We start from the raw sequence: 22,221 nt of genomic DNA on the forward strand, positions 1-22,221 counted from the left end.
CTCTGCCTTTTCTAAAACCAGCTTGAACATCTGGAAGTTCATGGTTCATGTATTGCTGAAGCCTGGCTTGGAGAATTTTGAGCATTACTTTACTAGCGTGTGAGATGAGTGCAATTGAGCGGTAGTTTGAGCATTCTTGTCTTTCTTTGGGATTGGAATGAAAACTGACCTTTTCCAGTCCTGTGGCCACTGCTGAGTTTTCCAAATTTGCTGGCATATTGAGTGCAGCACTTTCACAGCATCATCTTTCAGGATTTGAAATAGCTCAACTGGAATTCCATCACCTCCACTAGCTTTGTTCTTAGTGATGCTTTCTAAGGCCCACTTGACTTCACATTCCAGGATGTCTGCCTCTAGGTGAGTGATCACACCACTGTGATTATCTGGGTGGTGAAGATCTTTTTGTACAGTTCTTCTGTGTATTCTTGCCACCTCTTCTTAATATCTTCTGCTTCTGTTGGGTCCATACCATTTCTGTCCTTTATCAAGCCCATCTTTGCATGACATGTTCCCTTGGTATCTCTAATTTTCTTGAAGAGATCTTTAGTCTTTCCCATTCTGTTGTTTTCCTCTATTTCTTTGCATTGATCACTGAGGAAGGCTTTCTTATCTCTCCTTGCTATTCTTTGGAACTCTGCATTCAGATAAGTAATGCTAAATAAAATCATCCATGCATAGTGACAAATTTTAGAGAACATACAGAAATGACGATGCAGAAAACACAAGAGTTAACACTGCAGCCTGGAGAAGCGCCCAGAAGACAGCTCATCCTGGAGGGCTCATATGGATTCCAAGGGGGATGAAGGAATAAGCTCTTCCTTAAATTCAACGTCTTGTCCATCCCTTCCTAACCCAACATTATAAAACATTCTCTTCTATTATCCCCAAATTCCTTTACATTTATTTTTATGTTTACTTAATTAGCCTGGAATTTATTTTTACACGTGGTATTATTTAGCATAACTGACATAATGCACATAAATTTGAGCAAACTCCAGGAGACAGTGAAGGGCAGGGAAGCCTGGTGTACTGCAGTCCATGGGATCGCAGAGTTGGACACAACTTAGCGACTGAACAACAATGATTTAGAAATCCAAGCTGCTTTATTCACCCTTCAAAATAACAAATCTAGAGGAGATCCTGTCACTATGTCCATTCACAGTTGAGCATGTGGAAGCTCAGAGAGGAGGTGCCTGGCAGTGGCAAGGCAGATGCTCTTGGCCAAATCTGTGTGGTTCTGAAGCATGTGTGTTAATGCTAGCTATGTCTTAATACTGTGCGGAGGAAAGACCAGAGGTAAATAAGAGGCAGTATCAAGGCTGCTTATGCGGTGGGGTGAGGGATGACACCCTTTGTATAATACTTCTGACAGCCCCAAACTTCCAGAATGGAAAAGCCTAAGTGATGGCGAGCAGTGAACCTCAAAGGAAACAGAATGTTAGAACTGGCCAGGCTTTAGGAACAACACGCTTGACCCTCTCACTATAAAGCTGAGGACACAAATGCCCAGAGAGGCTCCACGATGTGGCCATATCATAGGAACAGACAGATGAGATGGCACAGCCCCAGGACCTGGCCCCCGTGCAGAGCGGAGGCTGGGTTTCTGGAGAGGGTGCTGCTCCGGTGTGGTCGAGTCTCCTCGCATCGCAGGCAGAGCTGCACTGCTGCTCAGGAAACAGGATGGGACCCAGGAGTCACAGCAGAGCCACTTAAAAAGGTTCATGCAGTCTCAGCAACTTGTCAAGTGCTCATTTTCCATTATTCTCTTATTATGTGAATTATACGATTATGACACTGACAAATACTCAAGAACCCTGGGAACAAAAAACGATCCCTGATGCCCCTCCTGGCAGGGCTGAGAACTCTGGCTCCAGGGCTGCCCGAGGGGAGGCACGCACATGATACATCGGGGGGGCTACTGTTTCAGGCCGTCTCCCACCTGCTAACCTACTGTCCCAATATGAAAGCGATGAATGCATTCAGATTATCTGTGTATCAGCACACCTGGGTTCTTCTGGCTAAAAGTGACGGGGACTCCAGCAACTGGCCCAGCCCACAGGGGTCATCCCTGAAACACAAAGCTCAGCAGTGTGAGGAGCTGGGTCCAGGCTCACTGGACACCCGGCCCCAGGAGCGAGGCGCGGACACAGCCTGCCCCTCGGCTCTGACTGACAGGTCCCTTCATTTCTGCGCACGCATCAGCAGGCGGTTCTTGAGGCTAAAGGATGGCTGGCGGAGAGCACAGGCAGGGACAGGCTCACTTCCTAACCTCCCAGGGCGCTGCTCCAATGGTGGCAAACCAACAATAAAGACATCAACCAAAACCCAGCATGTCAAACGCAAGAGGTGTTCTGGGAAAGGGGGAAACCCAAGCGGGGAGTGAGGAGTTCAGATATCAGGCCGCTACTCTGGACTGGGCAGTCAGCTGGTCTGGAATGGCCAAACTGAACACAAGTGACCAAATGACACCAGCTGAGGGAAAGGGGCGTATGGTTTGGGCAGAGAAAGGTGAGCCTAGAGCCCTGACAGTCTGGCCTGTGTTAAGATATTCTACTCCTTGATTTTGTTCACAAAAATGTGGAAAGAGGCGGCATTTAATGAGCAAATCTAAGGGTCGATTCTTTTCCCAAACTCTCCACCAATAAGAAAATGCTTTTCAAAGAGAGACTGAGTGCCTTGAGAACATTTTCTTCAAAGCGCAGGCAAGGCCTGCCCCCTTGAGGCGTAATGATGGGCTCAAATCATGCTCAGTAAGACCCTCTGGTGAAAAAATAAACACTTCCAATGAATATGCATTTGAAAAAAATAAAATCTCCACTTAAATGCTTATCTTGACTTTTCACCCAGGATCAACTGCAAAAGCGCTTCTGTTTAGAAAGCACAGTTCAGCCAAAGTCCAGCTTAGTTTTAGGAGAGAAATGGAGGGAAAGATGCAGAGAACACACAGCAGTGGGCAAATGAGTGTGAGAGCATCTGTTTGGCCTCGTCTGTGACACAGGCTGGGACCCCTCACTTTTCAAAGCCAGGATCTCCTAGAGGCAGAGCTTCCTGCTGTGCGGGGGCAACTGGCCGACAGCAGGGATGGGCCGGCGGGGGGTGGTGTGGGTCACCCAGAGGGAGAAGCCCAGCTGCAATGGTGAGGAGGGGACAGAGGTGAGACCACACGGCCAGGGGGCCCCGTCGGACTGGCCGCCATCTCCAGCACCAGGGCTGAGATAAGCAGACTGTGCCCCAGGGACTGGACTAAACCCCCTGGCTTCTGTGGGGTGACCGTACCTTTTTCCCTCCAACAGTGAGAGGCCAAGAAGCTAGGAACAAAAGGGTCACTTCTGGTTCCACCCTGCTGTGCCTCTGCAGCTGGTCCCTGTCAAGGCCTCTCCTGGCAGACTCTTCCATGTACCTCCTCTTAATCCCCCACGCCTCTCAAGTTCAGAATGCAGACCCTCTAGACTGCTGTCAGAATTTACTCCTGTTCTTTTATTGCCCACTCAGTCCCCTCAACCAAGAAACCAGCAGGGCTGTGACATTCCGCAGGCTGAAGGACCAGGATGCACCGAAGCCTGAATATGAACTTCCTGTCTCCAAGAGACTCCAAGTCCCTCACAGGCTGACTTCCTGCCCCCAGGAGACACTGGGCAGCAATGTCTGACTTCCCAGAAAGGGAAGCTCAGACTTCCCAGAAAGGACCAAATTCAACAGCAGCTCAGGCAGCAATGGCTCCACCATGGCCTGCTATGCTGGGCTCGGAAGTTCGCTGGGGACCAGAGCTGCACGTCATCATGGCCCAGCAATTGCTGGTTGATGGTCAGGTAGTGGCTCTGCGGTGTGGCTGCCCACCAGATCACTGGCCCTCTGCTGCCTGGCCAGCACCACCCTCACTGTGTTGGCGCCCAGGCGGAAGCCCTGCAGGCAGGCAATGGCCTGCTGGGCCTCGGCCGGGTCCCGGTAGTGAAGGAAGGCCCTGTGCTGTGGCCCCTGCCAGGTGAGCCGAGAGGGCGCCACGCCCAGTGCGCTGAGGGCCCGCTTCAGTTCGCTCACCCTGGCATCCCGGGGGAGGTTCCCAATCTGAACAGAGCTGAGAGGCACAGAGCCCAATTCTGGTGGGGCCAGGTCCCGAGGGCTTCTGGTGGCACCCGGAGGGCTCCGGGGCCCGTCCCGGAGGGTGACGTCCTTCCCAGCCTGCTCCTCTTGGTGGCGCAGGCTTCTGAGGATGGGCATCTTCCCCAGCATCTCACAGCTGATCTGAAAAAGCAAAGCAGTTCCAGCTATTCTCAGGGCGTCAGTCCCAGGGAAGAAGCATCGGTCATGCAGGAGCCTCTGCCACACGTGCTCTCGGAAGACTCAGCACCCTTAGGCCAGCTGTCTCCCTCTGCCGCTCTGTGTCCGCCCAACAGGACACGGCACCGGGTAGCTGGATGGCTAAGGCAGACAAAGAGGTATCCTATGCAAAAGTGGAGCTAAGATCACTGGTGTGAGGGTTACAGGGTTGTAAATGGCAACTGCCCTGGCGACCTCCCAGGATAACAGGGCACTTTCTACCTCCATATCTGTCCCCTCCCCTGACCTACACCTCGGGTGGGGTGAGGTCTTTAATGGGGCCGTGGGATCTCCTACCCCTCCTCCTAAGGGCCAAACCCATCTAGGCGTCACCAAAAAAGCACAATTAAGGCAAATGTAGAACAGAACACTACACTGAGAATACTTTCTAGCAATGGCTCATCAGGCTACAAAACAACGCATTCCACACACAATGTTATCTCAGCCAGTAGGACTTTCACACAAAGGACCCTTTTGGCTTTTTGGCTAAGTTGATCAAAGAGCACTTGTAGCAACGGAGGTGACAAAAGAGCCCCAATACTCGAGGCTGAGGCCCTGTGCTGTGTGCCAGGGGCACTGGGGGCTGAGCAGGGGCAGAACTGGTCTCACGTGTCCTAAGGAACCACACAGCAGAGAAGGAACTCTCTCCACCAGAAGCCCTCACCAGCACTGCCAGGGAGACAAGCTCAGGTCTTTTTGACAAATTATCCTTTAGAGGTGCATTCTGGCTTCTGTTTGGGGCATAAAGCACGTAAACAATCAGTCACCAAGGGAATTCCCTGGTGGTTCTGTGGTTAGGACTCCTCACTTTCATTGCTGAGGGTGCAGGTCAATTCCTGGTCAGGGAACTAAGATCCCGCAAAAAAAAAAAAAAAAAAAAAAATTCAATCACCAAGAGGCAAGCAATGGTCCAAATGCAGGCTTCCAACAGACATGAGTACCTCAACACGGATCAGCACACAAAATGAACAGGTCTAATTTTTCTACAAAAATAAATAGTTCAAATAGTACCAGAGTTCTCAGTATATTCAGAATCACATGTGACTTAGGGCAATGGTTCTTATCCTTGGCAGGGTGTCAGAGACCCTGGAGAGAAGCTAAGGTTCCTTCCCACAAAGGAATTCCCTAAAACTGTGTACAATATCCCAACACCTGTGAATGAACCTCCAAACTGCAAGAGACACACAGGTTCCAGGTTGAGAATCAATGGATTAGGATAAGATTGAGAAGAAACAAGAACACCCAAGCATGTCAAATACCCTCTCAGAGACCTAGAGGCTTCTAGCCCCCAGTGGCTCCCACTCCCAGTGCTATGCAGGTAGGTGACTCCACCGCAGCAGAGCCTCGCCCGGGAGTTAGAGCCTCCCCAGCCAGACACTGTTCTTGGCACTGGCACAGCTGAGTCAGGAGCCATGCGAGTCTTCAGAACAGAGCATACTCTTGCACAGAGAAAAACTTCCTCCTCCTCACATTTCCCATTGAAGTGAAGTGAAGTGAAAGTTGCTCAGTCTTGTCCGATTCTTTGCGATCCCATGGACTATACAGTCCATGGAATTCTCCAGGACAGAATACTGGAGTGGGTAGCCTTTCCTTTCTCCAGCAGATCTTCCCAACCCAGGGATCGAACCCAGGTCTCCCACAAAACAGGTGGATTCTTTACCAGCTGAGCCACAAGGGAAGCCCAAGAATCCTGGAGTGGGTAGACTATCCGTTCTTCAGTGGATCTTCCTGACCCAGGAATCTAACTGGGGTCTCCTGAATTGCAGGCGAATTCTTTACCAACTGAGCTATGAGGGAAGCCCCACTACTGAGATGCAAAAAGAAAACAAAAACCATGTCTTTGCCATGAAGACACCCACAAGATGGGGCCACGCTTCCTGATCAAAGGGCATTTTCCTCCACTAGAGGCTCTGGGTCCCAAAGAATCCCAAAGACATCCTGAGTCCGGCCAACCCGACTCCCTCCCACATCCCTGGTCTGCCTTCTTAAGGAGTTCAAATTCTTGTATTCTTTCGAAGTGTTTAGCAGCAAATTTAAACTGGTCATATTTAGAGTTGTAAGGATTTCTTAAGTTATTGGATCATTTAGAAAGGATGATCAAATTTAAAACAGTAATCACAGTCAAATGAAAAGTGTGTCTTATGTCCTTGTATGGAAGAATGAAACATTACCCCAGTCCCCACACCAGCAGTGGGAGCCACCAAGGCCATACCTCCTGGTAAACACCGTGCATCCACTGGGCCCGCTGTGAGGCTGTCTCGGCCTGATGACTGCCCCTTAAATACTGAAACTCCCGTGATTTTTGCCCAGTGGATCCACAGGCCTGCCTCAGGTAGACGTGCATGTTCTCAAGAAGCCTGGCCCCGTGGGGCAAGGCTCCACACTCACGAAGCAGATATCCATCCTAGAACGTGTGTGCTGCACACACGCATCCTTCTGTGCACATCCCCGGAACTTGATGACCTGAGCCGGCACTTGGACAGACTGCCATCAGCGGCAGGACAAGGAATGCCCTCCAGCACACCGTGAACCGACCGAGCCCACAGCATCGCCACGCTGAGGAATCTTGGGAACAGAAGTGCAGAAATGCAAGCCTTTTATGTAGAACTGCTCATTTTGAGAGCACTGTGTTCTTTAGGACGGCAAAGCTCAGCGTCAGTGCCCTCTCCGCAGCCTCGCAGCCCCACGCCCCACGAGTTCTAAAGGAAAAGCCTCTCCGATGAGGGGGGCCTCTGCTACTTCACTTCCCCAGTCCCCTGGCCCCCGTTGTGCTCCTTGTGGAATGGCACATGCGGGCTGATTGAGGCCCAAGGTGATGGCCTCCGAGAGCCCAGTACACAGGCTGGATTCCCACACGGGGACCCCCAGGGGTGCTGTTTTTCCTGGCAGTTAGGAATGTTTGTTAGGTTTTTTGTCAATTTGCCATGTGAAATAAAAGATTTTGCTTGTTAATCAAACAGGAAAAAAATTATGCCTTCTGTAACTAATCATTCCATTAAAAAGCTGGTATAAAGCAAAATTGACTTTTTTGTATGCCCCAATCACTTCTTGCTGAAGCATGCAGATGGCAGTCATTTATGAATACATGTTCCCTTTAGAGATTAAGTTTAAAACCTGTCCCCTACAAATGCACACTAAGCCCAACACAATCAGAAATCTGACTCTCGAGGCATCTGCCACCAACCCAAGACGACACTGGCTCTAACCTCACCCCCGGCCCACACTGGGGTCACGTGAGTTTATGTGGGGAGTGTCACAGAAGGATCAGGATCTGCCCATATGTGCCCAGGAGCCAAGCTGAAACAGCACTACAAGCAGCACTGAGCCGCCCCCACCACCTCCCCGTCCCCAAGGTGCTCTGGCTGCACACACTGCAAGGCCAGGCAAGAATCTGGGGGCGGAGAGTCCCTGCCTTCACAGGACCCACACAGAGGGACGGCCAGCTGGTGGCAGAACTGAGAACTCAGGACCCACAGTGAGGGATTCTCGCCATGGCTGCAGTGACGATTAGCAACCCCCAGGAAGACGGTGAGGTCCCGGCAAGCAGGCATCGGCGTGGCTGAGGGGTCTCAGGAAGCTGTGGCTGGACTGTGCTTCTCTTTCATCTAAGAGGGATTATATTCATCTAACACAACTGATGACCTAACTTGTTCCTGTTTTCATCTTTTTCTTACTAAATTACAGGTATTCTCCAAGGCAACCATCTCCTCACCCTGGCGAGGCCCCCAGAACCCTCCCTCCCTGCACCACAGCTGGCCCTCAGCTATGAAGAGTGGCCCCTCTGGCGCATTCTCCCAGATCACATGCTCAGCCCTGAGCACAGCCCCCTCGCTCCCATGGCCGGTGTCTGGGCCACCACTCATCTATAGGGAGACTGTGGGCCTGGATTCCAAGGAACCCTAAGTTCTAACCACCCTGAGGGATGTTTCAACAGTCATGAAGGATGCTGCACCTTCTCCCTGCTCTCACCGGGGGTGATTCCAGCAGGAGCGCAGGTGTTCTGCAGGGAGACCCTCGGGGCGGGGTGAGAGCACAGGATGTCCCCTCTGGGCCATCTTTGGTGGTGGACACTGCTGATTCCCACGCCCAGAGGAAAGCAGCCTTCCAGCCCTGGATGACTCAAGTGTAAGGAATGTGAAATATGGACAAACATGCTAATTTGACCAAAAGTTTCAGTTCAATCGGAGCACAACTTCTCCAGCTTTCTCAGTAACTCTGGCTGTTTTCCAGCAGACAGCATCATAACCTAGAGGTTGGCTTCTGGGGTCAAACTTCTATTGCAGACCAGTCTGTGATACATGCCACTGCCTACTCTGGAGAGAAAGTTACCATGGCATCAGCTTATGAAGCTGTGGGTACTGCCTCCTACCAATTCCATTCTGCATGGAGATGCAGAAGAGGCACTGAGAAAGTTGGCTTACAAAAGGAAAGCCCGTGTGTAGCTGGGGTGGCAGAAGACAGCTCTTAGAGATGAAACCAGCTGGCAAGTAGATTCACGGCGTTAGCTCTCCTAGTAGAGCTGGTCACCTCCCGCCGCTACCGCTGGTGTCATGAATCCTGCCTGCTTGGAGGATCTGGTGGGCTTCTTAAGTATGTTCTCCAGCCCACGCCTGGAGACTGATTCAGAAGCTGTTGTTCAAAAGCTCGCGGGTGGCCACGCAGGCCTGGGGACAGCAGTCCTGACAGAGAACACAGGGAGAGGAGGTGTCTGTGAATCACAGGCCGGCGCTAGCCTCGCTCCACCTCACGTGACCCACCTTGGACCATGCGATTCCCGCTGGCTTGGGGCGCTCACACCCTGTGGTGATGACTCGAGTTGGAGTGAGGATATAGTCCACAGTGAGGTCGTGGTCCTCGAGGAGTGCTTCAGGTATGTCGACGACCTGGTCGAACAGAAGCGGGTGAGGGAGCTGCTGGGGATGCGGCCCAAACCGCATTCGCCGCGCCGCTCGATGGAAGGATGATGTCCCCCAAACCCGTCCTGCTCCAGGCCCAGCTGCCACGCCACCAAGCACATCCAGCCCGGCAAGCCACACCCAACACGGTGCAGAAAGAAGGCAGAGGCCCAGCTGCCCTGCCCCAGCCCTCGCGCTCCATGCCCAATGGCGGCTCTGCTTGGCCTGTTCCCAGGAAGCACCTGGCAGTCATGGACGATGGTGACCACTGGCGTCCCCTGGCTGACCGCTCCCATCGACACCATCATGGCGTATTCAAGGTCAGCATAGCCTTCTCCCTTCCCAATTCTCCAGCCTAAGAGGCAATGCAGAAAAGCAGCACGTGTGGGTTCTGGGGAATCAAGCAGGAGCGCACTTCTCATCGTGGACTTGGGGGAGTTCAAGGGGAAGTGCCGCGCAGGACGGGTACCTCGGATAACACAGTCAAGGAACTTGGCACCCTGTGCACCTTTACAAAGGAAGTAGAGCTAGCACTTACGTGAGCTTTATGTTAACAGATCCACATTTAAAAGGGATGGAAGAGTAGTTTTTAAAGCACTAAACACAAGTTCCTACTAAAGGCAAGTCATTTTCATTGTGCAGGGAAAGCAGGAAGTCTGCATCAGGGGCCCGGACGTGAGCTGGCTCAGCCCTGCCTGAGGCGCTAAGCAGGGGCCTCCCAGGGGGCCTGGCGCTTAGCACTCTGCACGGCCACTGTGCGGGGCGCCGGCTCAGGCCCTAGTCAGGGAACTAAGAGCATAGCCCCACAACTTGGAAGGAGGCAGTTTAAGCAGGGCTATGTTGCAAATTCACAAATGCGGCACAAGAAAAGGATTTGTTATCTGAAGCTCAAGGACAAGCTAAGCAGGGGGAAAGGACGCAAGACAATGGACGTGAGCGTGCTGTGAGCTCCCAGCCAAGTCCAGTTACTCCTCTCAGTAGGACGCCCAGGCCAGCCAGGAGTTCTGACTTCTGTGTGACGTTAGCACTTCTCCAAGCACAGAAGCACCATCACTCAGGCATCCTTCTAAGAGTCAGACCTGACTGTGCCACTTTTACAATGAGAAGTCTTCAACCATGCATGCAAAGAAGAGAAAAACAATTCAACAGCAGGGCAGCAGAGGGTACAAACTGACCAGAGAGACAGGCAACAGTGTTCACAGGAGAAACATTCAAGCTCACCCAAATCAGATGTAAATCAAGAGGCAACTCAAATACCATTGCTTACTATCAGACACAAAAAGTGAGGTGTGCTAATCCTATTTATTAACAGGGGAAGAGAGAGGGAGGCAAGGCAGATGGTGTGTGAGGATGTGAGGTGGGCACCCCTGCTGCGGTGTAACCTGGCAACATCAGGACTTAAAAACCCATTGGCCCAGCAATTCCTCTCCTAGGAGTCATCCCACAGGTAGTCCTCAAAGGCCCCCTAGACCATAGGACATGACTACACTACACCCTCTGCGTGTCTGCACACAGAGGGTACCCTGAGGACATAGGTAAAGCGTCCGTAACGGGAACACATGGAAAACAAGGAACCCAGAATTGTAACATCCTGCTCCTAGGTGTCTCACACAGTAGCTCAGAGCAGGAGCAGGGGAAAGAGTAAATTTAGGGCGATAATGTTAAAGGCTGACACTGAAAAACACAATGCTCAGGGTTGGGAATGAGAGACTTAGAGCACTTCTCACCAACGACTTACTGGGAATCGCCAGCGAGTTACTGGGAACCTACTGAAGGAAGAACGTGGCTTTGGCTGATAAACTTCCAAAGAGAGATTTGGGATGAGCATCTCCGGACAATTTCTTGGTGGGAAAAGAAGAAAGAGAACGCTTTCCTAGTGGCAGGGGCCCCAATCGTACACACAGGTTCAAGTCTGCAATGTGCTGACCCCACTCCAGAAGCAGCAGCTTGTTCCCAGACAGCATCAAGCCGAGCCTGGAGTGGGGCAGGGCAGAGGGGAAGAGGCCCCAGGGAAACAAGTCCGAGGGCGGCTCAGCCCAGCACCCAGATGACCCACGCTTTCCCAGCTCGCAGGCTTGCGGGGAGAAGCCTCAGGCCCCACAGGCAGGCTCAGGACACCGTGCACTGACCAGGAAGCTACTGCTACACAAGAAAAAAGAGGTTCAGAACCCAACGTTTCTCCATTTACTGGAGGCTCTCCAAAACCAACTATTTACTGACACACTGCAAATAAATCCAGCTCCAGTTCCAGTTAACTTAAGAACAGAGAGGAAATCTTTCACCACCTGAAAAGAGATGACCTCATGTCATTTCTCCTGTTAAGGAAAAGTGGAAATGCTGTAAAGGTGTTGAGTGGGGATAAGAGTGGGCGGGACTGAGTTAATTCTTCAACATGAGTGATAGATGCAGTGGTTTTGCGGCCAGGCATGCACCCAGAAAGCTGAAATTACTCACTGTCATCATCTGTAAGGCGGCCGGAGCGCTGGGGGAACAGCAGGCTGCACAGTCAGTGGTCACATCTCAGAGTTTCTGTTCTTAATCTTACCTTTTTCAGAAACAGCCACGGACCCCACCACAACTAAGTCCACAAGGACCTTGGAGTCCAAGCCCACGGGAGTGCTGTAGTTCCTCACGCCCTGTGAACAGACACGCGACCTGAGAGCTCCCGGCACAGCGAGACCGTCTGCCTCATAACCCACGGGGAGGTGCGCTCAGGCTCCGAACCTCCCGCGGGAAGCAGGTGAGCCGCCCCATAGCAAACGATGCAGCATTGCGGAAGCAGCAGCTCAGGAAACCATGCATCAGAACCATTTTAAGGCAGTTCCCACAATTCTTCACCAGGGGGATCTGACAGCAAATGAATAGGACTTTCATTGCATAATATTCAGTAAATCATTCTCTCCCAGGAGGCAGGAGAGCACAGTGATTAGAACCCAGGGCCAGGAGTCACAGGAACTGGGTCCAGACCCCTCCTCTGCGGCCTCAGCAGAGGGAAGCTCTCTGAACATCAGTCTCTTCCTCTGTGACACAGGGACAGCAGCCCTGCCTCGTCCCGCACATTGGAATGAGATGACAGAGCGCAGGCAAAGCATCCAGCATGTAAGACGCGGCCGTTAAGCGTATGGGACATGTTAGTTCACCATGAACACTGGAGGCCTCTCTGCATGAATAGCCAATTATTCAACCAAAGAGCACCCAAAGGACACCCACTTATCCTAACTAACACGGCCTGAGTGGAGGGAGGCTACTGCGGCCATGACTCTGATGACAGGCCCTGGGGAAATCTAGGGAACTAGAGTTGGACACTGCGTGGCCCAGTACCCTGCAGGAGTGGCCACCGGACAAGCGCCAAGTCCACGACAAGTGACTGGTCCAAGGAGCGGTACTATGATTACCTTGGGGCCTCCCAGCAGTCAAACCACAGTCATTGTCCCCAGGGGCCCCCATTGTGGGAAAGCCTGTCTTTCCTTAAGCTCATCACACCCATGCAGCCAGGCATTTCTCGCCCATGGCTGGCATCTTCAAGCCTGTTTCAGGGGGCTCAGCGCCTGGCAGCCTTGGGTAGCAGACACTGGCATCAGGTTTTCTGTGCTGTAACCCGTCTGTCAGGCCCCCCTTTCTCTCAGTGGTCAGCCTCACCTGCTCAGTCTGACCAGACAGAGCATGAGCAACCAGGAGTCTCCCTGACACTCCAAAGTCCTGTTCTATTTAACCAAAAGTCACCGGCGGGGAAGAGGGACTTAGGCAGTTAACAGACCCTTCTGTCTTCCCCCTGGAGTGGTTCCCAGAACACTCCTGAGTCAAAGAGTAAATGCAAAGACAATGATGGCAGACACAGGTGGCTGGGGCATGACAGTGGCAGGAGGCTGAGGCACAAACTCAGTGACTTGCCTGCCATGAAGTAAGGCGACATCACAGTCTCCTAAAGTGATATACATGGTGGCAGCATTTCACCACTAAGCTTTGGCCACCTAAATAATAATCGTACTAAACCTGCATCTGCATTAGACATGTCTTTATGACTCTCTATTTGCCATTTTCCTCTACCACAGAGAAAACAACACTCTGAGGTTCATGACCCTGGATCTCTGATTTCTAGCCAGTATCTCATGATATAAAAGAGCCCAAACACTGTTCAATTTGCACTCAAGCTCAGTCGTGAGAGCCGGCCTGGCTTCACTCTGGCCAGGCCATACTTTCAGGAGTGCCCATGAAAGACCGGCCAGTGCTGGCGCGTCACAGAGCCTCCTGGGAACGACCTGAGTGTTGGTCACTTTTCAAAGGGGAGGGGACGCTGTGAAGGGGGACACAGACCACTGCACCGGCACCACAGCCACATCTGACCTGGACTTCAGTATGAGGAAAAGGGCTGCTTTTACTGTCCACAACCCATGATTATAACTGACCAGATTCCCTGCCAGCCCTCGGAAGTGTGGGCCCGGGTCTGTGGCCACATCCACCAGCTGCAGGGGAGCATGTGGTGGGCACTTTGAACACTGACCAGAACCAGGGTCATCTCTTACATTCTCACATTTGTTTTCCCTTTATTTTTTTTTTCCACACGTTTTGTTATCTTACTTAATTATATGTATTTTTGCATGTCACACCAAATTCTGTTTTTGCAATAAGACAGGTTATCAATAAATGACAATAAAGCATTCACTTGTTATACACTAGACTTAGGTGGAAAATCCCTTTTAGAAAGGTATTTCTTGATGCTCCATTTCTCATTTTCACCAGATTAGGAATCAGATTATGATCTGGGATCAACTCTAGAACTCTGAAAAAAGTCACCAAATTCTATTTCTTTGTCTATAAAATACTAAACAAATTTCATTATAAGGCACTCTAATGTAATGTTTACAGTATACTGGTTTCATCGCATTATGAGGCAGTAAATAAATACTGCTAAATTACTAAAGCCTTTATTACTTCAGCACTTGGTGAGACAATTTCCAATTGAACATATTTTGGAAATTCTACCCTGTTTCTGGTGGTATCAGAGAAAATGCTCTAGGACACTGAACAGCATCAAAAGCTAACTCTAGAGGGCGCCAGAGTACCAGAAAATTGGCTTTTCCTTTTCTCTTTCTTACCAGGAATTTACTATTTGTCACCTTGGTGCAAAAGAAAAACCAAGTGCCTGGCAGCTTTTCTGCTGGGTTCCTGTAACGACAAGATTGCTGAACACCCCACACCACTCTTTATTTGGTTTTACTAAACACAGACTTCAACCCTGTGGCGGAGTCACACTGTTCTAACTCACCAGAGGGCATGGCTGAGAGTGGTTCTTCCCTGCGGCTGGTGCTGCTTCCAAACTCACCTGAGAGGTGGCACATTTTCTCAAGATGTCTTTAGTTGCCCCAGGGGGTGGAGTAATCTTATTAAACAACCCCGTTCTCAGTCGTGGTGTTGGAACCAACAATGTTTTTTTGCTCTTTTAAAAAAAAAGACAGTGAATAAATTACAAAATTTAACATGGAAACTTTCTTACGTATTGTTTTAACATTTAGAACAGAAGCAAGCTACCATTACCTGTATTTTGGGGTATGTGTCAAGAAGATGAGCTGGTGTGCAAACTCAACTAAATAACACTTGGGCACGACTTTACTTAAGAGCGGTTTACACTACCCTGACTCAGAATAAAGGGGCGAGGGTTTGTAAAACTTGCTGATTCTATTCTACTTGCCATTCAAAACTGTTCCCAGTGAAAATGATGACGCAAATCCAAAAGAAGTCTGTCCTGAAGAAAACTCCACCCATAATCTTGCTGTGCCTTATGCTCCTCGAATTAAGCCCTATCCAGGTACAATGATGTTTTATTTTGAAGCCACGTTAAGACATTACCCCATCAAGCACTTATATCTAATTTGCTGCTCAGTAAATCAGTCTGGGAGATCAGTACCCATTATAATCAATAATTTACACTGACTTGTGTCAACAGTCGTTTTCTTCTATTTAATTCTCAAATGTTTATTGCAAGACCCAGAGCAGAGGTTTTCAGAGTGGGGGCTTCTGGGCACCGTTTGACATGATCAGAAGCTCTGGGGTGGGTCCCAGCAGCCTGGTTTAATAAGCCTACCCAGGACTCCTGATGCACAGGGTAAGTTTGAGAACCACGGCCAAGGACACTGCTGCAGATTATACAAGGGTGGGCCATTAGGCAATTATAAAATTTATAAGCTCTTTTATGTAAAAAATAGCATATTTTACTTTTTGAGCAGGAGATGACAGACTAAGACCAATAAAAGTCCTATAAAATTACAGTTTGGCTTTCTTAAATAAAGGTTTTTCAACCCCACGAAGCGTATTTCAACAGAAGTAACAACAGAGGTGGGTGACTTTGTCTGCAGTCTCCAGATTCTGGTGTACTGCCCAATACTCTGCTAACCCGTTGGTTGCAAACTAGAGGTCCCTGGGGAGCTCTGAGGCTCACCAAAGTCCAGGTCCACTCAAGCCTGACTCAGAACTGGACATCAGCAGCAGTCTTTCAAAGCTCCCCGGCAGGTGCTAACTTACAGACAGGACGCTCAGACCTGGAGGTCTCATAGTGCGTTTACTATGACCGAGTTCTAGTAATAGCACCAGATGAGGGTCTGGGGTCGAGCCTGGGAAGCTGTACCCCCAGGCATGCTCCGTGGTCGTGCACATCACCATCCTAGCCTGACTGAGTATGCGCCCCCCACCCAGGATGGAAGGTGCCCGCAGAGCAAGGCTTCTCAGGAGGTGTAGGGAAACTGAGCCGCCACCTGAGCCCAGCAGCATACGGCAGGATCCCACAGACCCCACACTGCCCCAACATCAGCCATTAAATGAAATGAAGGCTGTCACCTGAATGTTACTGCTTTTATAGTTTTGTTTATATTTAATTTACATGTGTATTTTGATTTTACAATCACACTGGAGCTATGAAATTAAAATTTATGCCAGGTTTTATATTTATGCCTATTAAATGAAATTATAAATTAAGGCAACCCTGGGGGTAATTTTTCTTCTTGAAAAGGGACCTATTATATATAAGAAACACTGTTCTAATTCATGTGTTTGGGGAACTCATTTATCAGATTTCTTACTTGTAAGTCATCAAGTTTCAAAGAATTATAGTATCACAAATGTAGTAGGAGAAATATACATATTGTTAATTGTTTTCTTCTGGAGAGGTACATCAATGCCTTTTCTCTTTGAATTCAGACACGTTCAGGACTTCTGACTGACAATGAAAGAGTTCTGAATGTCCTGGGAAAAACAACTCCACAGACACATTCTGCATGGAGGGAATCAGAACCCTCCCTCCAAATGCAGGATGGTGCCCACTCGCCAGCCACCTGCGGCGGGCAGGCTGGTCAGCAGCCAGGGCTCTGGCTCAGGGAATGGGATTACCTGCAGCGCTAGCAACCGGACGCCTTCCAGTGGTTTATCAGGGTCCACTTTAAGTTCCTGCGTTCTGGCAAAAACCTCGAGGTCTCTGATGTTTTGGCAAGCCAGATAAGAGCCCTGGTTAGGTAGAAAGACAGAGGTGCACTTACTTCAAGGACGAAGAAACGGGCGTTTTTCTGGGGAGCGTCAGGGTTGACTTTAATGGTTCTGGCCATTTTGAACGCCTGCAAACATGGGAAATGCTCGGCGGCCCGAGAAGCACCCTGTTTTTAAATGCAAGTGCATGTTACCAAGAGGCCACTGCCCTGAGCCACCTACAGCCTGATGCTCCAGCACCTCCCCCATACAGGCATGAGGGCCAGTGCTGAGACCAGGTCTGGGGTCACCCGAGAAATGTCTAAGGGGGCAGCCAGGGTACAAAGGTCTTGGAAGCCAGCCCCACTGGCTGGGGCTCCCTCTCAGAGTACGTCAGCCCTTAGGAGCCCGGTGTGTGAAAAGGCACCACAGGATCGAAGGCTTCCAGCCGGGAGAAATATTCCACTCTGTACCAAATGGGTAGCAGTAGCCTCAGTACCACCTCAGGGCAAGATGCAACTCAACCACCAATCCTGCACAGAAAGGCAAGAGGCACTTGAGAGTGAGTGTTAAGTATTAATAAGATGATGAAGGCCATCTCTAAGCATAGAGACATCCTGGCCAGCTGGTTCAGATTTCACACCACTCACTGTTCAGCGAGTTCAAATTCACCGTGAAGCGGGGTGGTAACTGTCTTACTACTGTTACTCCTTCAGGAATATCCCAATTTCCTTGTGAATGTTCCAGGAATGCCTCAGTACCTTGAAGTTGGGAATCCTGTGATGAACAGGCCGGGGAAAATCAGCTAAATTTTGTGATTCCATGTAGTCCCAAATTTGCTCACGAATGTCCTGTTTGGAAACACCTACAGCAATAAAAGGTGTGACTGATAAACACACGGACAGGAACCCCACAGCACAGCCATCCCAGGGCCCAGGGCCCGCCTGCTCCCACTGCACCCTCAGCTCTGCCACGCCAGACAGAATCTAGGGCTTCTGACCGCTACGTTGAAAAACCAAGGCCGGTGACATTTTACACCTCAACAGATTGTTATAGTCCAAACACAGTGTACATAACCAAGTGCTTAATGAAGCCTGTTCTATGAACCTGTAGCAGCAGCACAAACACCACTCAAGCCATCGACCCAAGCGTTCCTAAGTCCTTTCTTGGAGACACGATCCTGCTCAGTCAAGGCTCTGTGATCTCACTCTGTCTGTCAGTCTTGAGACAGCTATGATTACTTCCCTCCTTCTGCAAGGCCTGTTCACTTGCCTGAGTGATGTGTAAGCCAGCTGCTACTTTGGATTACCTACTGCAATCCACTTTATTGCGAGAATCTTTATTCTAGGTCTCACTTTGGAAATGAATTTTCAGGCAACAAATATTCCTTAATTATTTGATTAGGGAAAGCCTTTAGAAACCCTGCATTAACTACATGCTCCTCTTGAAATGGAGAACTACAAAAAGCAGTTTCCAGTCGAGCGGGAAAAAAACAAAAGTGGCACATTCACATAAACGCATTTATATGGAGTTTCGTTTTTCTTAGTCCAAAGGCCTATCCTTGCACCTGTGCAGAAGTTTGCACCAAATCACTCTGCTGTGACATGGCACCTCTCAACGCCTGGGCGGGAGAGAGGGGCAGCTTCACCCTCTCAGGTCCTCAGTCTCCCCTGAGTGAGCAAAGGCTGCTCAAAAGTGACACAAGGTAGCCGTCCCACAGCAGACCTGGAGCCCCCAGCCCGGGTGGTGGGAGGTGGCTGGTGGCTGGCTTCTCACCATAAACATTTATGAATTATGTGACTTTGAATCTTGTGAATAAATTACATTTTAAATAACTTTTTTGTAAATGGAGTTTTAAAACACACAAAGGCATCTATATAATGAAGAGCCTCTCTCACTGTCTACTGAGTACCAGGTCCCTTCCCCTGAGATAGTCAGTTGCATCTGTTTGTCCTGATGAATTTTTCCCCAGGCATCTCAGGCTTCAGACAAGAGACACTCCACTCTTGTCCCTCATTCTCTTTTCCTAAGAGGGCACCTGAGACAAACAGCTACATATACTGCATTGGGTTCTGTTGCTGTTTACTTATTATCCTGCAGATTGGCCCATACGGTATATAAAAAGCACCCTCATACTTTTCTGCAGTTGCATAGTATTCCATGATGTGGGTAGGTCAAATTTTACTCAAGCAGTCCTTGACTGATGGGCAGGGGGGTGTCCAACCTTGCTACTGACATATGCCTTTACAGACCTCGCCAATTTATAATGCTTTATTAAACTTTTACATGTAGTTTTATCGCGTTAAGGACCAGAGCCAAAGGTTTCCAGTGCTTGTGCCCTCAGGCTAGACACAGATCCCTTTGGAACAGCACCCATACCAGGCCCTTCACAGGTAGACCCCAGAGCATCCTGGAGCCCACTGCAAACACTCGGGTGCCTCTTGACCCTTCTGAACCACGGCAGAAATCAGGACTGCAGATTCACGTGTATTTAGGGAACAAGCATCTCCAAGGATGCGGGACTATAGTGCTGTCGGCCTGGTTAAGGCCATGTAGGCAGTTTCCAGGACTTGGCTAGTTCTTTCCTGCTGGGAACTCTGCACTTTCTGGTCTCTGCCGGAAGTCTGTTCTACTCCCTGTCAGTCAAAGCCTCCCTCTTCAAGGCCCAGCTTTAGCACCACCTCCAGGAAGTCTCCCCTCCATGCTGCTCCAGTGCTCTGAGGATCCCTGACACAGAGTGTGGAATGAGCTGCAAAGCCCTGCTGACTGCTTCAGCCTCATCTCCTGCCACTCCCCACCTTGAATTTAAAAAGTGGCCCAGTGTCGGTCCCTGGCCTCACACATCTGTACCCCTGTCTTTTTCAGGTCTTTGTACCTCCTCTCCTCCCTTCTCTGGTTCACCCCTCCTCTCCCGTCAGGGCTAGCTGAGACAGACATTCCTCCTTCGGGACCTTTGATTCTTGAGGAACCCAAAACGCCCTCACTGTTTGTTGTTGTTGTTGTTGTTTTTCAAAACAGAAACCATTAAAACAAATTCCCTGGTGGCGCACTGGTAAAGAATCTGCCTGCCAATGCAGGAGACATGGGTTTGATTCCCAGTCCAGGAAGATCCCACATGCCGAGAGACAACTAAGCCCAGGAGCCACAACTATTGAGCCTGTGCTCTAGAGGCGGGAGCCATAGCTGCTGAAGCCTGAACGTTCTACGGCCTGTGTGCCACAACAAGGAAAGCAGCCTCAATAAGAAGCCTGTGTCCTGCATCTAGAGAGCAGCCCCTCCCTGTCACAACTAGAGAAAAGCCCCTGCAAACAATGAAGACCCACGACAGCCAAATAAATAAACAATTTTTTTTTAAAAAGCTATGAGATTACTTTCACTAACAACTCAGAGGTCCAACAATATCCCCAGCACTGTGCAGGACGCTGTGTGGGACCCAGGAGTTGTAGGAATTGCTGCCCTTGGTCCAGAGTCAATCATTCATCACATCTGAGTGACTCCCATTTAGAACGCAGTGGACTAATTGCAAGGGGAAGGAGAGAATGTAAGGGCAGGTCCCTGCCCTTGGAAAGTTACCAAAACATGGGAAATAATTAGGACAATAAAAGGTGACATATATTAATGTGAGAAATGCATGAACCCTGTTCTGTAACTGCCCGTCAGGTCAGCCTGGGTCTCCCTCCTCCTTCTACCTCTAGCCCCGAGCGCAGTCCTGGCACTTGGCAAGCGTCTCCGAAGGTCTTTGTTACCATTCCACCGAGCTACCAGCACCTGTTTCCCGTGCTGTTTCCATGCTGCCCGGGCAGTAACGGAAGAGGGGATTTATTCACATTTCTCGAACTCGGCTTTAATAGACCGTGGGGCAGCAAGAGCCTCAGTACCATCTTTGCCAGGCAATCCTGCAATCAATCACCGAAGCTCAGGGGCTCTGGGGCGAGCCTCCTCAGGGCCTGGGGCAGACGACACAGGAGACAGCGCTCATCGCGGGGAGGCGGGTGAGGAAACGGACACCACCACCTACCCAGAAGGCAGCCCCACTTCTTCTACCTACTCCACCGACAGCGTCCCAACCCCGCTCAGAACCCTCGGAGACCCCGCCCGTCCATGTCCCCCTTCTGTCTCTGGCGGTTTCTCCTCCCAATCCCCGGGGACTCCTCCGCGACCCCTTGCCGTCCCTCACGCGGCCCTTCCGCGACCCCCGGTCCGTCTCTCAGGCGGCCCCTCCGCGTCCCCCGCCCGACACTCAGGTGGCCCCTCAGCCTTCCCTGGCCCGTCTCTCAGGTAGCCCTCAGCGTCCCCTGCCCGACTCTCATGTGACCCCTCCGCGTCCCCCGCGCGTTTCTCAGGCGGTGCCCGGGGCCTCCCCTCACCCGCCCTCAGCTCCATGGCGACGCTGTCAGTGCGCGACGCCTCCCTCGGCGGAGTCCCGCGCGAAGTGACGTCACCGGTGCGCGCACTCCCCGCGCCTGCGCACTGGTCTGGACCGGGGGAGTGGGGGCACGGTGGCCTTGCGGCAGAGGCCTGGTGGGAACGCTCCGCTTCACGCATGCGCGTGCGATTCCGCGCCCCGGGAGGAGGGTGGTGCGTGTGGTCCCTGAAGGTTTATTCTCAATCAGGCCAGCACTGAGCGCTAGGTCTGGGGCATTTGCCAGGGGTGGGTGGGCAGAAGAGGGAGCTACCGAGTGAACACCCGTAGCCTGCCCGAGCCCACTGCCAGTTCAAACACATCCACCTCCATTTCTAGTCCCCAGAGGGCCCCTACTCCGGGAAGCCGACCGGGATTGCTCCTCCATGACTCAATTCCTCTCCTGTAAGACTCTACAGATGTTAAATGGCACGGTCTGCTTTCTGCTCCCTCTCTTCTCTCTGCGTCATCTTCACACAAACACCTCCTAAAGTGCTAAAAAGTAAATAAGTAGAATAATAAAACAATTCTAATAACAACAGAAGCTGGCTCCCGAGAGGCTCGATTCCCTTCCCGCTGGGGAGTGAGTCACTCTGCTTCGTTCAGTCCTTTGTAGGCCCCTAGGATCTCCCTCTCTTGTGGTCACCGTGAGACCCAGTGCTCACTTTGAGGAAGGATGGTGATTCTAAGCCTGATGTATTTCCTGGAGCTCAGAATACCCAACCCACAGTCTGCAGACTCGGTGAAAAACAGCTTCCTCACCTCTTTCTCTGCCTGCCCTGTCCAACAATCAAAGCCCTGTCTGCACCTCCCAGGGAGCAGTCTGCTTTTTCTGGGCTCTGATAATGAATCCCTTTACCCCACAGGGTTAATTACAGGCTTGCAAGTTGGTGGTATAAAAAACTAAAATGTCATAGACATTGAGTCATGTGTTCAGAAGTCATGCCTTCACACACACACTCTTGACTGTGTATATATATAGTCATGAAATTATATAAATGTACGTTTCCCCATAGACTATTTACATAGAAGTTTGTATTTTAACTTTTTAAGTTGTCTCTAATTTCCAAGACGCTAACCCTAATCTCAAAGAGGCAGCAAAGTAATGAGTTAAGAGATCCCAATTCCCTCACTTGTAGCTGAAAATTTGGGGTT

The 22,221-nt window shown here is 50.5% G+C and overlaps 1 protein-coding gene across 6 annotated transcripts in view; it reads right to left on the reverse strand.

Moving 5' to 3' along the window:
* Positions 1-3,456: 3,456 nt before the first annotated feature.
* MTHFSD (methenyltetrahydrofolate synthetase domain containing) overlaps positions 3,457-22,221 on the reverse strand; it is a 249,990-nt gene continuing 231,225 nt past the window's right edge. Inside the window, exons 1-9 of one of the 6 annotated variants that reach the window (XM_061386943.1) lie at positions 21,032-21,048; positions 20,543-20,611; positions 17,426-17,529; positions 16,593-16,706; positions 14,536-14,649; positions 11,758-11,848; positions 9,455-9,567; positions 9,075-9,200; positions 3,457-4,242 (exon numbers count right to left, since the gene is read on the reverse strand). In XM_061386943.1, coding sequence (XP_061242927.1) covers positions 3,778-4,242; positions 9,075-9,200; positions 9,455-9,567; positions 11,758-11,848; positions 14,536-14,649; positions 16,593-16,706; positions 17,426-17,488 — 1,086 coding nt within the window. In that variant the 5' untranslated portion in view covers positions 17,489-17,529; positions 20,543-20,611; positions 21,032-21,048 and the 3' untranslated portion in view covers positions 3,457-3,777. The other 5 variants (XM_061386939.1, XM_061386938.1, XM_061386941.1 and 2 more) reach the window with 5 other exon arrangements.

The sequence above is a fragment of the Bos javanicus genome, chromosome 18, assembly GCF_032452875.1.
Source record: "Bos javanicus breed banteng chromosome 18, ARS-OSU_banteng_1.0, whole genome shotgun sequence".
Classification (NCBI taxonomy): Eukaryota; Metazoa; Chordata; class Mammalia; order Artiodactyla; family Bovidae; genus Bos; species Bos javanicus.